The following is a 16,079-nucleotide window of genomic DNA, read 5'->3' as shown; positions in this document are numbered from 1 at the left end:
CAGAATAGCCAGAAGGGTGAGGGAAATTAGAGTATTAAAATGACAGAAATTGCCAAGCATGGTAACACACACTTCTAATCCACGTACTGGAGAGAGTGAGACAAGAGGATCGCAGGTTCAAGGTCAGCCTCAGCAACTTAGCGAAATCCTGTTTCAAAACAAAACATAAAAAAGGGCTGAGGATGTAGCTTGGAGGTAGAATGCCCCTGGGTTCAGTCCCCAGTATCAATCAATCAATCAGTCAGCCAATCAATCAATCACTACAAAATAAAATGACAGAAATTGCTCTACAATTCATCAGAATGCAGCCCTTTCTGATGCACCACGTGGGTGCTGCATCTGCTTACAGCAGCCGAAGCTAGGAGATGGTGACCTTGAAGCCTTCCAGGACAGTGCTTGCTACTTTCGTTTTATCTTATTAAACTTACAGAAGCAGATTTACCTTGCAGATGGCTGGGTAATATCATACTTAGTTTAATTAAGCTTGACTGGAAAAATTATTTCAGATAACATATCTACAGGTGGAACTATAAATATCATGGTATGGGAGATCTTTTCAATGTCTCCTCTGTGTCTTACCAAGGATTTCTAAAATAGCATCCCAGAAGAAGAGACCATTTATTAAATTCGTAATAATATATTACTCAGATCCAGAGATAATGTTTTGTAGATGCTTTGCCACAAGATCACAGACACCTGAACTTGAGTTTAAAGGATATTTCTTTCTTGATTTTGGCAACTTTGCTACCCTGGACACTAATTCCTTCCTTGTGAAAGAGAAATAATACCAATTTCAAAAGATTTCTGTAAAGAATAAATAAGAAGGCAATTGCAGAGAGCTTATGATAAATATCTAATAAATATTTTAATCATCATTTGTTAAAATTATCATTAGAGTTTTACTCATATTACTACCATTATTATGTATTAAGACCTATGTAACCCAAACAAAAATAATCATTGTTTTATCCACCCAGAAAGTTAAAAATTGTCGAATGCTCTTTCTTCACACTCAATTCCCTTTTCATTGGTTTTTTACACAGTGCTATGTTTGTGGTAATCTGTGAAAGCATGTAGGAAAGTTAAGCACAGAGTAAGTGATGTCAAACAGAATAGAAATAAGTTGATATCTGCATAGTGTATGTAACAATAGTTTTTGCTTTTTGTTTTTTGTTTTTTGCAGGTCTGGGGATGGAACCCAGGGGCATTTGACCTCCGAGCTACACCCCCTGCCCAATTTTTTATTCTTTATTTTGAAACAGGGTCTCACTGAGTTGTGGAGGGCCTCACTAAGTAGCTGAGGCTGCCCGAGAACCGCGATCCTCCTGTCTCAGCCTCCCAAATGCTGGGATTACAAGCGTGCGCCACCACGCCCGGCGTAACAATAGTTTTAATCTGATAGTTGCAAAAATATCTTTGTCTTTTTCAGGAGAACCTGGACTTCTCATTTCTCGTGTGAATACAACGAATCCCTTCTTTGGTTATGCTGGGTCTTACAAGCACACACAAAATAAATTGCTTTTTGATGTTTTAAAGAAGGGAGATGTTTACTTTAACACAGGAGACTTAATGTTCCAAGATGAGGAGAATTTCCTTTATTTTTGGGATCGTACTGGAGATACTTTCAGGTATGAACTGTCATCAGATGCCTGGCCTGCTCTATAATTGTGAACCATGCTTCTTTTAAAATTACCCAGACCACATGCTATTTAGCTTTCTGGGCAGACAGAGCCCTTTTATCTCCATAATGCCTTTCCATTTAAAAATTTATTGGCCATCTGTTTCTAGACTGAACCATAAGTTAAATTTTGATGTAAAATTGTGCAATTATCTTAATGAATTAAGTTAGTCCAAATCCCTGAGCTCTTTTTTCAAACATAAAACTGACAGACTGATGTGAAATCTAAGTGGTAGGGTTAACATAGAAAACGTGTTTGGTAAAACATCATCTACCTCTTAACCTATGATAAAAAATATCGAAGCATCAAACTTTTCCATTCATACATTTCCTTAATTTATTCCTGAAAATTATTTTAGGTCCATAAAAATTTATTTTGCTTTACTAGATAATGACTATAGAATTGTGAAGGATATAAGTTAAACATTCAGCAAAGGTTTAAATGAGTAAATGTTATATTTTCTACCTCCTTAATTTTACGTACCATGTTATAAGCTCACTATATATAAAACAATTTTAACTAAAATAAAATACTTATGTATATTGACTAAAGGGCCTGGAGAGTTAATACTGGAAATTAAAGTCAGCAAACTAAAGGACAACAAACTATAGCTTTTCCTCTCCATTATTTATATCATTATCACTAAATCTACGGAAGGCTTTATACTTTACAACTGTTATTTTACAAAATACAGTTATTTGTGTGTGTGTGGTACTGGGGATGGAACCCAGGAGCCTTCTACCTCCAGGTTATACTCTCAGACCTATTTTTATTTGGAAACAGGGTTCTCACTAAATTGCTAAAAGCCTCACTAAGTAGCTGAGGCTGGTTTGGAACTGGCCTCCCTAGTACTGGGAGTACAAGTGTGTGCCACCACACTACTCGGCCTGAAATAAAGATTTTCGTAATGATAATTTTAACATTATTTTATTTTGTTTTTATGATGTATTAGAAAACATTTTACAGTGAGCAATTCATACCAATAAAACTTAAACTAATTTTAACCAAAACACAGATGCTGATTTTGTTGAATTACTGGCAAAGTGCTTTCTCAGAAATGCCTTTTGTTTTGAAAACTGCAGTGATTTTTGATCCCTAGGTGCTTACACAGAGCCAAATACACAGCACTTAAACTAGAACTGGAGGCCTGGCCCTTCACATACGGGGTACTGACTGGAACTTGTCTTTTATTTAGATGGAAAGGAGAAAATGTTGCAACCACGGAGGTTGCTGATGTTATTGGGATGTTGGATTTCATTCAGGAAACCAACATCTATGGCGTGGCTGTGTCAGGTACGAATATCTATCAGACTCTGAAGGACTCTCAGAATAAAATGTACAACTGCTTTTTAGTTTGGAAGTTATTTTACCAACTCAAGAGCTGAAGTTTTACATATTAAAATAAATATCTTTGTCTAGTATTGTCAAGTAATGCCCTTGATTGAGCTAAGTTCCATGGACACTTCAGGTGAAAAGTACCAACTGAATTTTAACGTCGGTGTGTATTTTTAATTAGAGCTTTGAAAATTCTGGTCAGTGATTCCCTGCTGGGAAAAAACTGGAGCTTTTTAAGAATGCATTCTTTCTCTTCATCACTGACATTCTACACACCACTAAAAAATGTGTCCTGGTCTTAAATGCTTAACACTAGTTTGTACTTAACATGGGTTTTTTAAAAAATAATAATTTTAAAATTTTCATGGCCTTGTTATCTTTATACATATGTATATGAGTATCAGTTCATGATGGGCAAAATGACTTCAAGTCCCAGGACAGCCATTCGTCTTTTTAAAAACGGATTTTATTTTACAAATAACAGTTTTTTCTAGTCAATGCTTGTAGGTGAAGGAGGTACCGGGAGTGAGAGGGTCTGGATAGGAGAGCAGAGGGAGGGGCTGTGTACTAATAAATGTCCACTGGGTTTGAGATCAAAGCTCCAGGATTATCTGATCCCCTATGAACATCTGTAGAAGGCAGGTTAAGCAGTAAGTGATTCCTGGAATTAATTCTGGAAATGCCAGTTTCTAATTTCTTAACTTAAAAATGCATCTTTATTTATTTATTTTTGCATTAATGCTTAAAATGTACATTTCTTCTAAAATGTATGTGCCTTTACAGAATTGTCATCGTCCTAATATTTGTGCTGGTGGCAGTAGAATACACATTTTGCATAATTTGTGGTGTTTTCCATCCTTTCTGTTTCATTTTTGTAGTGTAGACAAGTAGGGGTAGACTCTAGCTCTCTTGGTCTTCAGTTGTTTCTGGAGAGAGCCGTGCTCAGGGGAGGACGCAGCCTTACTTATGCCACCACTGCATTGCTATTGCTGCCATAGACTTAAGGGCTCTATCTGTGACAACCAGATATGTCCATCTTTAAAAATTCACCTATTACTTATAAAATTGACTGCAGTTCTCACTTTTTTTCAGGTTATGAAGGAAAAGCAGGAATGGCTTCTATTATTTTAAAGCCAAATAAGTCTTTAGACTTACAAAAAGTTTACGAACAAGTTGTAACATCTCTACCAATGTATGCCTGCCCACGATTTTTAAGAATTCAGGTAATTAAACAGTGTATTATTTACTACCATACTAATGTACACTTAAGACTGAGAAACCTGGAGGTGTTTTAAGGTGTTAAGTGTGTCCTTTTAGGATACAAATTCTGATACAATTTTAAAAACTTTGTTCACTCTGTTGATATTTAAAAATGTCAAGAGTAGTAAAAAGCATAGGAATGCAGGTGCTCAGTGATGCCTAAGTAAGATAGGAGGATGGTTAAACACTAGGACAGAATTGTCTCCTTCTGATTATAGAATGGCTCTCTTCCTCTTCAGAAAGGACCTCAGAGTAAAAGTGCTGGTTCCAGCAAAGATGGAATTTTGTTGATAGTTTCCTTTGTTTTTTGGAGCTTTTAAATCTGATGGAATCCTATTTGTCTATTTTTGCTTTTGTTTCCTATGTTTTTGAAGTCCTGTCCAAAAACACCTTCCTTATTTCAGTTCCTTGAAAACCATTTTTTAAAGTGCTGATTTGAAGAAAATGATATGACCTAGAAAAAAAAATCTTATGTAATACTAAATCTTAAAAAGGAAGAACACTAAATTATATAGTAAGCTTCTAATTTTCTCTTTCTATCTCTTTCTTGCTTTCTCTCCTTTTTTCCTTCCTTCCTTCCTTCCTTCCTTCCTTCCTTCCTTCCTTCCTTCCTTTCTTTCCCTCCCTCTCTTTCTTTCTCTCTTTCTCTCTTTCTTTCTTTCTTTCTTTCTTTCTTTCTTTCTTTCTTTCTTTCTTTCTTTCTTTCTTTTGTGTGTTGTACTGTTGTACTGGTGATTGAACCTAGGGATACTCTACCACTGACTACCACTGGCCTACATCTTCAATCCTTTTTATTTTTTTTTTTTGAAAAATGATCTTTCCAAGTTTCCCAGTCTGTTTTCAACTTTGTGATCCTCCTGAGAAGCTGAGATTACAGAGTTTATAATTTTCTAAGCAAGAGATAAAGAATCTGTGTGCCTGCAGAGCTGCATGTAATTCTGCTATGACAGTGCTGGATGAGGACATGGTAGGAGGAAGGGAAGAGGAAGCTCAGGTGGCGTTCACACTTGGGTTATCCAGAGTCTGAGTAGAGCGGCCAAGTCTTTTGCAGAATGTTACATGGGGTGTAAGAATCTTTGACATACCTTCTCACTTAAGCATAGTTATTTTCTATATTTGACCCCCAAGAAAGATATGCTCTTATCTCCCTTAAGCTTTACAATAGAGATTCTTAGACTTTCCAGAATGGCACCTGAAGTGTTTCAGTCTTTGTGTGTGTGTGTGTGTGTGTGTGTGTGTGTGTGTGTGACCCTCTTGAGTCAAAACAGATTCCTAAATATTCCTTTATCAACCAGCTAAGTCAAAATAAACTAATTAGCAATTAGGTCTACCAAGTTAATACCAATTGAAAAATAAGAAGGTATATAATAGCCACAATTACTAATTAAGAAGGTGTGAATTGGGCACTGTATAATGCTTTAAACTCTGAAATTATATTAAACCAGACAGGCACAATCTGATTTCATGTTTCATCTTGATTTCTGGCTGTTCTTTCTTTTTATCACAGTGAACTCTGAATAGCAAATTTTGTAAAAACTATAACATAATTTAAAGAAATGTATCATAAACTACTATTGAAACTGGGAGCTCTCTTGAGCTAGTAGTTCTTGAGTGGTTATCAAGAAGCACGTCACTGGGTTTCCCTTGAAAATCTGCAATAGCCTATTGGGCCCCTGGAAACTCATTAAGGTACCCCATGTTTGAGAACACAGGTTTTAGGACATTCTGTACCCCATCTGATTCATACAGTATTATATTTGCCTGGTGTAATTGATTTGGGCATACTTCTATCAGAAAATTGCCATCTTTTATGGCTTTCAACTCCTAACATCTAGAAAATATTCTCTAGATGTAATATTGTATGAGCATTGAGTTAAAGACTAGCCTATGTTTTTGTTACTGCTGTGATAGTGGTTGGTGGTGGTTTTTGTTTTTGTTGCTGCTTAATTTTGTTTTTGTGGAGTACTAGGGATTAGCTCAAAAGTGCTCTACCACTGAGCCATACTCCTAGCCCTTTTTTAATATTTTTATTGTGATGTAGGGTTTCACTAAGTTGCTAAGGCTGGCCTCAAACTTGTGATACTTCTGTGTAAGCCTCCCACATACTAGAATTACAGCCATGTGCCCCTGTGCCCTAATAATTCTTTCTTCTATATTGAATGAGTTACTATTTGAGTAAAATTTATAGGTAAATAAAGCTAAAGATTTAAATATTAAAGCTTTTTTATGTATAATGTTAAATTATTAGTAGTAATTTTGGAGAAGGTATTAGATAGGAAGGTTATAATTAAATGTTACTGGCAATGGTGTCAAATATTCTACTTGCATATAATAGCTATTATGTACAGTAATAATTTTTTCATTCATCTTGTTAATTATCTTGTAGAAAAAAATGGAAACAACGGGAACATTCAAACTACAGAAGTTTCAGTTGGTTGAAGAAGGTTTTAATCCACTGAAAATTTGTGATCCACTTTACTTTATGGATAATTTGAAAAGGTCTTATGTTCCATTGTCCAAAGAACTTTATGACCAAATAATGTTAGGAGAGATAAAGCTTTAAAATTTTATCTGTATTGGATTTTCATATGCTTTCCTAGAAAGACTGGGAGGAGAGTACAGATGCTTCTTGACTTTCAGTGGGTTATGTCCTGATAACCTCTTGTAAGCTGAAAATATCATAAGTCAAAAATGAATTTAATATATCTATAAAACCTAACCAAAAGAGCAAATCAAATAATCTTAATAAAATAAGATATGGAAAAGGAGATATCACCACAGACAGTGTGGAAATCCTGAGGAGTATTAGAAACTGTTTTGAAAACTTACACACCAAGAAACTGGAAAACCTGGAAAAAAATTACAAATTTCTAGACACATACAACCTACTAAATTAAACCAAGAAAATATAAAAACTATAATTCAATGAACAGCAAGCAAAGAGATAAAATCAACAATAAAGAACCTTCCAACAAAGAAAAGACCAGAACCAGATGGATTCCCAGTTGAATTCTAAAAACCTTTAAAGAACTAAGCCAGATGATCCTCAGTTATTACATGAAATAAAAGGAGATCGAATAATTTCAAGCTCATTCTATAAAGCCTTACTTTGACACAAAAACTGAATAAAAATACATGAGGGGAAAAATTATAAACAAATATGTTTGAGGAACACAGATTTAAAATTCTTAATAAAATCCTACTAATTGACATTCAAAACCACATCGCAAAGACTGAACAGTATGAACAAGTTGCTTTCATTCCAGGAATGCAAGACTGATTCAATATATGCAAGTCAATAAATGCAAGTCATAAATAGAACCAAGGGAAAAATGTGAACACAAGAGAAATCATGTGATTAACTCAATAAATGCAGAAAAAGTATTTGACAAAATCCAGGACCCATTCATGTTAAAAACATTGAAGAAATTATGGACAGACAGATGGAACTTTCCTCAACATCATAAAGGCAATTATGACAAGCCCAAAGCTAACATTATACTAAATGGGGAAAAACTGAAGGCATTAAAAAAACATTTTCTTTAAAATCAGGAACAAGACAAGGATGACCAATATCTATACTCCTATTCAATACAGTCCTTGACATTTTAGCCAGAGAAATAAGGCAAGAGAAGGACATTAAGGCAATATAAATAAGGAAAGAAGAACTGAAATAATCTCTGTTTGTAGATTACACAATTCTATGCTTAGAATATACAAAACACCCAACAGGAAGATTTCTAGAACTACAAAAAATTCATGAAAGTAGCCAGATACAAAAATCAACTTAAAAAAAATAAGCAGCTTTACTTTACACCAATTACAAAATTACTAAGAAGGAGATCTGGAATACCCCTAACCTGTGAAATATCACAACTCAGCAACACACAGCACTGTGAAGTATCTTCTGTTTCTCTTCATAACCACATGGCTGAATGGGAGTCGTTGCCCTCTGTCCCTGCTCAATATCATGAAAGAGCAGCACACTGCATATTCCTAGCCCAGGAAAAGAAAGATCATAATTCAAAGTACATTTGTTACTGAAAGTATATAGGAAAAAAATCACAGTACAACCATCATAAATTGAAAACTGTATTATATGTGATTCTTGACCATGAAATGGGGAAAGGGAACTATCGTTAAGCATGTACCAAATTTCCTTACTATGCAACATCATTTCTTTAATTTGGTAACACTTTGATTTGCTTTAGTTGATATAAACTTTAGTTGATTGGTATTTCTCTGCCCACCGCTATTTGGGGATTCATTGTGTAACTAAATATCTGCCTTCATATTAAAGATTTTAAATAATAAATATGTAGTTAACAGTTTAGACAATCATCAAAAATTCTTTCTAATATGTAAAGTTTCTAGTTTATAATAAATGATTAAATTACTATATTTCATTTTTGTGTTCTGTTCTGTAGTTCAATAAAACTATATTCAGTAGTGAATGTTTTGAGTCTCTGTTTTGATTGGTGTTAATTATAAACTCCCAGTCAAAGGAAACTACTAAATGCATGGGCTCATATTTTGATGATAGAAGAATTATAAATATATGAAATAGCGGATCAGGAAAACTGATAGATTAAAAGCAATTTGAAATTTTTGGAACTTTCATAAATGGGATTAAATAAACAATAAAATCCAAAGGAGTTATAAAAACTACTAATAGTGCAAGGAGATAAGGGATTAAAATAGAACACTGGCATTATCACCAAGATCAAAGACAGTAAGGGCTGAAAGCTTGAACAGGTTAGTGAGTACTTAATTGGAAAATGTATTACAAGTACAGTGCAATGAGCAGTTTTAATTATCTCAAGCTGGAAACACCAAATTCCACCCATTATTTTCTTTAAGCTAGAACCACAAAAATGACTCATTTAATAAAGTGAGATGTTTTCCTTAGGCCGATGGCATGTTTTGGTTGTGGTTTGATTGTGTCTCTAAAGGTTTATGCGTTGGAAGCTTGATCCCTAGAATGGTATACTTGATGAAAGTTCTTGTTTTTCTGGTTCTGGCATGTATTACTTATTTCTTCTTTGCAGTTAATCTCTTTGAATATTTTCTCTAGTGTTGGTTTGAAAGACATAAATTCCTTCAGCTTCTGTTATTTGTGGAAGATTTTTATTTCCCCATCTAATTTGAGAGATAGTTTTTCTAGGTAGGAGATTTATGGCTGCAAGTTATTTTCTTTCAGAGTTTGGAATATGTTACTACAGGCCCTTCTGACTTGGTTTTCATGGCTTGGTTTGGAAAGTCTGAAGTGATGCTAATTAATTGGTTTGCCTCTGAATGTCACTTGGTCTTTTGTTTTTGTTGCCTTTAAGATTCTGTCCTTGGTTTCTATGCTGGCCAGTTTGACTATTATATGGCATGGTGAACATTTTCTCTAATCTTTTCTGAAGAGGGTTTTATAACTTTCCTGTACCTATGTGTTGACCTCTTGTTCTATGTTTGAAATTTTTTTTTGTGTGTGGGTCTGGGGATGGAACCCAGGGGCATTAACCTCCAAGTTACACCCACTGCCCTATTTTTTTATTCTTTATTTTAAAACCAGGTCTCACTGAGTTGCAGAGGACTGTCCGTGAACTGCGATCCTCCAGTCTCAGCCTCCCAAATGGTGGGATTACAAGCGTGCGCTACCATGCTCAGCACTGAAATTTTTTCTGATATTACAATTTCTTTAAAAAGATTATTGACTCCTTTGGTTTAACCTTCTATTCCCTCTTCTATGCCAATTATACTTAAGTTAGCTCTTTTAAAATGGTTACATATTTCTTCAATGCCCAATTCATGCTCTTGAATTGTTTTTTCTTTTTTTGGCTTCTTGATTAATTTTTTATTGGTGCATTATATTCATACATCATAATGGGACAAAAAAAAACTTGTATAGACATACATGCACATATCACCCAGTCAGCCCCTGTCCAATCCTCACCCCATTCCCTCCCCAACCCTTCCTCCCATACTTGGCTTAGTGGTTGATATCGATGTGTTTGTCCAAGTACATCATGTGCTTTAGACAGCTTTTTTCCCACCTCCCATCCCCTCAGTTAGGTTGCCTAATTTGCTTTTCCATAGGATCTCCTTTTTTACCTGGAGCTCCTCCTATGATTTGAATTGTTTTTTCTAAGCTATATAATATGTCTTCATTTTTGGAGTGACCGTCTTCTAGGGCGAGATTCTATTCTCCATGTGGTCTAATTGATTGTTATTGGTTTCAATTGATGCTTTTACTTCAATGATTGCATCCTTTATTTCTTTCAGACTTTCTCTAAATTCTTTTTGGAAGTCCTGTATTATTTCTACAGTTACATTTCTGATTTGACCCTCTGACAATCTCTGCAATTCTGTGTTGTCAAGTTCTGTTATTGCGGTGTTGTGGGGGCTCATTGCTTCCTTGTTATTTCTCCTTCTCATGATTTCAGAAGTTTTCATCTGTTGCTTTTGAAGAATTTCTCTCAGTCTCTAGGTGTCAGCTGGTATATCCAAGGGCAAGTTGTGCTGTATTCAACAGTAAAAATTGAGTGAAGAGGGAAGTGAAGTCATAAATGTAAGAATAAAGTAAAGCCTCAGATAGGATCAAATAGAATAAGAGTATGAGCTTGGTAAGGTAGTATATAGTAGAAATTAGAGATAATGAATACATAGTAGTATTCTAGTAACAACAAATATAGAGTATTTAGTATAGCGACATGAAGTTGATTTAATAAAATACAAAGAAGAGAAAAGAAGAGAGAAAAAAGAAAAGGGGATGGAGAGAAGAGAGTAGGTATGTCAAGGGAAGAAGCTTGAGAGAAGGGTTGAGAAGAGAGAAAACCAATAAGCATACACACTCACACAAAAAAGAACAACAAAAAAAAAACAATTACAATAAAATAATGCAACTCTACAAATACAGTGAATATTCAGCAGACTGGGCCTCTGCACTCTTTCTCTGTGCAGACAGAGTCTCACTGAGTTGCAAAGGGCCTCACTAAGTAGCTGAGGCTGACCACAAACCAGGATCCTCCTGTCTCAGCCTCCCAAATGCTGGGATTGCAAGCATGCACCACTATACCCAGAAAAATAAATGTTTTTTAAAGATGGGAAAATAGAAAATACTTGTAATTACAACTGCACTGCCATTATAAGAAGCAAATATGATAAATACAAATGAATTATAATATATGTCAGCTATTGTTAACTTCAATGACAAAAAGCCAGGTGTCATGGTATTAACTTCTTACAAAGTAGAATGCAAATAGCAAATATTAAAGAAATAAAACATGAAGCATTTCAATAAGAAAGTAATAGAATTGTACTATAAAAATAAAACAAAAGTTAAAAATTCTGTTTTTCAAAATTTATCAGATGGTAGGCAACAAAAAAGACCTATGGTAGATTTTATAATCATAGACATGAATATTCACTGCTTGAGGAAAAACACCTGGCTCTTTATTTTCCCTAAATTTTAGTAAATTTGTAAATAAATATTTAAATATGTATAACAAAATTCAAGTTTGATCCAACTCAAGATGATCTTTTTTCCTCTTTTATTGTGTTTTTTAAAATTTTTTATTGGTGCATTGTAGTCATACATCTTTAAGGGGTACAAGATAGTGGAGGCATACATGCACACATATCCAATTAGCCCTTAGTCAATTCCTGCTCCATTCCCCCTGACCCCACTCTCTCCTTCTCATGTTTGGCTAGGTGATTGACATTTATATGTTTGTAAAAGTACATCATGTACATTAGAGAATTTCCCTCTTCCTCCCTTCCATCCCCTCAGTTAGATTGCCTTATTTGCTCTTTTATAGTTTCTCCTTCTCTGTCTAGAGTTCCTCCTATGACCCATTTTCTCCTTAGCTTCCACATATTAGAGCATTTGAAATAATAGAATAATATTTAGAATAATATTAATATTAATAATAGAAAAATACTTAGAATAACATTGTCCAGTTCCATTAATTTTCCTGTAAATGACATAATTTTTCTTTATAACTGAGTAAAATTCCATTGTGTATATATCTCACAGTTTTATAATCCATTCATCTGTTGATGGATATCTTGGCTGGGCAAGATAACTAAATACACACTTCACAAAAAAGAAATTCAAATGGCCAATAAATGCATGAAAAGATGCTCAACATCATTAGCAATCAGAGGAATGCAAATCAAAACTACCCTGAGATTTTACCTAACTCCAACTAGAATGGTAATCATTCAAAACACAAACACAACAAATGCTGGTGAGGATGTGGGGAAGTGGGAACTCTAATACATTGTTGGTGGAATTGCAAATTATTGCAACCTCTTTGGAAAACAGTATGGAGGATACTCAGAAGAATTGGAACAAACTTTCCATAGGATCCAGCAATACCACTTCTGGTTATCTACCCAAAAGAACGGAAACAAACTACCAAACTAATGATCTACCAAACTAAAGATCTCTGAGAAGTGAATTCAGTAAATTAAAAGTAAAGTACTCAAAATGTCTATGGGGGGCTTACACAGTATGGAAAGTGACATTAGCTAGTGCTTGCTATATTCTTTCTAACTGGAAAGCATGGACTACAATAGACTGAACTGTATCTGCCTCTATTTCCAGCAGACTCACGTTCAACTTTTCCTCACCAAAAATCGCCAGGGAATTTTTACTAATCATTTTTTAAAAAATGATTTAATATACAATTATAGCAAAAAATAAAGAAAAGGAACCTGAACTTTAGTAACACAGCCGGAACAATCTGCAGTGGCGGCAGCAGAGGCAGGAGAAAATATTTAATTTAGTTGATTTTCTGTGGTTGTTGGTTGTTCACAAGTCTCCTGGTGATATAAGCTGCACGTTTTTTCTAAGGGACTCAGAACTGCTGGAGCTTTGGTTTTCATGGCAGCAGCTCGACCCAAACCAATAAGCTGCTAGAGATTTGGTTCTCATGGCAGGGATCTATGAATCTTTGCACTATCCTAAGATCCCAGTGGGATGTAATTTTGAAAGATGTGCAATATTCAATGATAAGTATGACCAAAATTGACAAGCAGAAAGCTTATGTACTCAGTGAGAGTAGTATGTTTGTCTCCAACAGACATTTCATTTTGAAGACACATGGTGCCACACTCTTGCTGAAAGTACTGGTTCCCCTGTTGAAGCTTGCTAAGGAGTACAATAGGTTTGACTCAATTCAAAGCTTCCTTTATTCTCCTATGAATTTCATGAAGCCTTCTTATCAATGGTACCCACACCAAAATTTCCATTCATATGGGATATATGAATTCTGACTGTTGGTACTTGTATACTCTGGATTTCCCAGAGAGTTGGGTAATCAGTCAGCCAGTTCAGTCCCTGAAAATTTAAATGGGTGGGTTTGACCCAGCAGTTATGGACCAGTTCTACATGAAAGAAGGTGTTATTGCAAAGAGTGTTACTTGTGAGAGTGGAATTCGTGACCTGATACCAGGTTCTCTCATTGATGCCGCAGTGTTCAGTCCTGGCAGGTATTTGATGACTGGAATGAAATTAGATGGAACTTATTGGACTATGCACATGACTCCAGAACCAGAATTTTCTTATGTTAGCTTTGACATAAACTTAATTCATACCTGCTATGATAACCTGATGATGAAAGTTGTGGAAGTCTTCAAGCCAGGAAAATTTGTGAGCACCTTATTTGTTAATCAGAGTTCTAAATGTACACAGTGCTTTCTCCACCCCAGAAGATTGAAAGTTTTAAACGTCTTGATTGCCAGAGTGCTATGTTCCATGATTACAATTTTGTTTTTACCAGTTTTGCTAAGAATCAGCAACAATAGCAGAGTTGATTAAGAAAAATGAAGAGAAAATACAAGATAACAAATAGACGGTGGTGGCTACTTTCTTGATGTCAATACTGGGGCCCATGAGTTCCATGCCCACCACCTTGTAGTTGCAGAAAGCCCTAGATGTAATGATAGTGTGATCATTTTGGAGTTTATGCATTACTATATCAAGGAGTTAGACATCTTTTATGAATGCTAAGGTGTTTAGGTATTCTATACCGTTCTTGCTGAGAATTGGAAGTGCATGTAGATAAAACTTTTAACTATATGAAACTTTACAAAACTTGTAAAAACAATTCAATTTGGTTTATGCACAGTGTATTATTTCTGCAGGTATCATCTAAAATTCCCCACAGACAAGGCTTTCATCCTCATTAGGTGTGGCCTCAGCCCAGCCATCTGGGACTGTTTTATTAAATTGCTGTCAGAATTTTACATCCAGTTACCTCCACTTTCTAGAACATATTCTCTATTAATGCGGTTGAAACCAAGAACAATTACAACAACAATTAAAGTTTTTCTTTCATGAAAAAATGTCTATGGGGTTTATTTATAAACTTTTTGAAATGCTTTCCTTATTAAGAATATCAGTTTCTTGATTTAATATAACTGACATCTAATATATATATAAACACTTCAGCATAGCTATGTGATAATTGTCTGTGTACAATGGCACATTACAACACTATGGTGAAAGTGCTTAAAGCCTGAGAGCTTAGTCAACACATGTGACCTTGTGAAAAATTATGGCTCTCTTTTATGCATCAAATCCCTGCATGAAGTCTTCATTATCTTAGTCACCTGCCTCCAGCACGACAAATGCTAATTAAGACTAGAGTGCATCACAATCATTTGTGCTGTTTCTACAAAGCAAATTTCAGAGTAATAACTAGGCCTATTAAATCAGAAATTCTTTTTTTTTATTGGTGCACTGTATTCATACATCATAGTGGGATACAAACTTTTGTAGACATACATGCACACATCACCCATTCAGCCCCCACCCGATCCCCACCCCATTCTCTCCCCATCCCTCCCTCCCATGCTTGGCTTAGTGGTTGACATCTAGTATTATAGCAATTTATCCAAAATTAAAAATGATAATCTCACATAACAGTTTCATTTGTCTGATACCAAGCTTTTGATGACTTAAAGATAACATTTCAATATTTCTTTTTACTTTCTTTCTTACCAGAGAATATTTTTTTCTATTTTTTTAGGTGAAACTATCATATATTTATATATTTATATATTTATTTTCAGAAAAAAACTCTATCCTAATATGGAATATGGACTCTAGATACCCAAAACGATCTTGAAATAGAACAAAGCTAGAAGATATATATTTTCTGATTTCAAACCATATAAAGCTACAATAATTGAAACAGTGTAGTACTATTCTAAAGGCAGATATATAAACCATTGGAGTTAAATAAAAGCCTAGAGCTAAATTCTTCCCTATATTGTCAAGTTATTTTTGACAAGGTTTCCACGAACATTTGGTGGTAGAAATAATAATATTTTAACTAAATATTGTTGAAACATAATAATTACATGGAAAAGAATAAAGTTGGGCCCTTACCTAATCCCATATACAAATATTAACTCAAAATAGATAAAAGACCTAAATATAAATCTTAAGACTATAAACATTTAGGAGAAAATCTGGGTCATAAAACCTCACAACATTGAAATTGGCAGTGATTTCTTGGATATGATTTCAATGGCACAGGCAACAGAAGAGTATACAAACTCCCTAAAAAATAAAAAAAAAATATTGTATATCCAAAGACAATGTAACCAGGGTTAACAGTTACTAATAGAATGGGATAAAATATTTCCAAATGCTATATCTGAAGGTATATTAATATTCCAACTAGAAATCCTAAAAATTAACAACAATAAAGGCAAACAATACCATTTAGAGATAGGTAAAAGACTAACATAAGTAATGAATCTCCACAGATAACCAATCTTAGTTGACTGTTGGATGGAAAATCT

At 34.6% G+C, this 16,079-nt stretch overlaps 1 protein-coding gene and 1 pseudogene across 2 annotated transcripts in view; both read left to right on the top strand.

The window, feature by feature from the left end:
* The window catches only part of SLC27A6 (solute carrier family 27 member 6), a gene marked incomplete at both ends in the record, with an annotated part of 60,807 nt that extends 53,970 nt beyond the window's left edge, over positions 1 to 6,837 (top strand). The window contains 4 exons of the mRNA XM_080698307.1: positions 1,430 to 1,628; positions 2,875 to 2,972; positions 4,107 to 4,237; positions 6,661 to 6,837. Of these exons, the coding sequence (XP_080554433.1) occupies positions 1,430 to 1,628; positions 2,875 to 2,972; positions 4,107 to 4,237; positions 6,661 to 6,837 (605 nt within the window). The remainder of the gene's footprint in view (positions 1 to 1,429; positions 1,629 to 2,874; positions 2,973 to 4,106; positions 4,238 to 6,660) is intronic.
* Positions 6,838 to 13,208: 6,371 nt separating this feature from the next.
* On the top strand, positions 13,209 to 14,072 carry LOC308265592 (S-adenosylmethionine decarboxylase proenzyme 2-like; annotated as a pseudogene). The gene has a single exon. The product of its transcript is annotated as an S-adenosylmethionine decarboxylase proenzyme 2-like (transcript).
* The last annotated feature ends 2,007 nt before the right edge of the window (positions 14,073 to 16,079 follow it).

Source organism: Muscardinus avellanarius (assembly GCF_963383645.1).
Source record: "Muscardinus avellanarius genome assembly, chromosome: 7".
NCBI lineage: Eukaryota > Metazoa > Chordata > Mammalia > Rodentia > Gliridae > Muscardinus > Muscardinus avellanarius.
The sequence above is the reverse complement of the archived record's forward strand: the minus strand, read 5'-3'. Positions and strand labels throughout refer to the sequence as shown.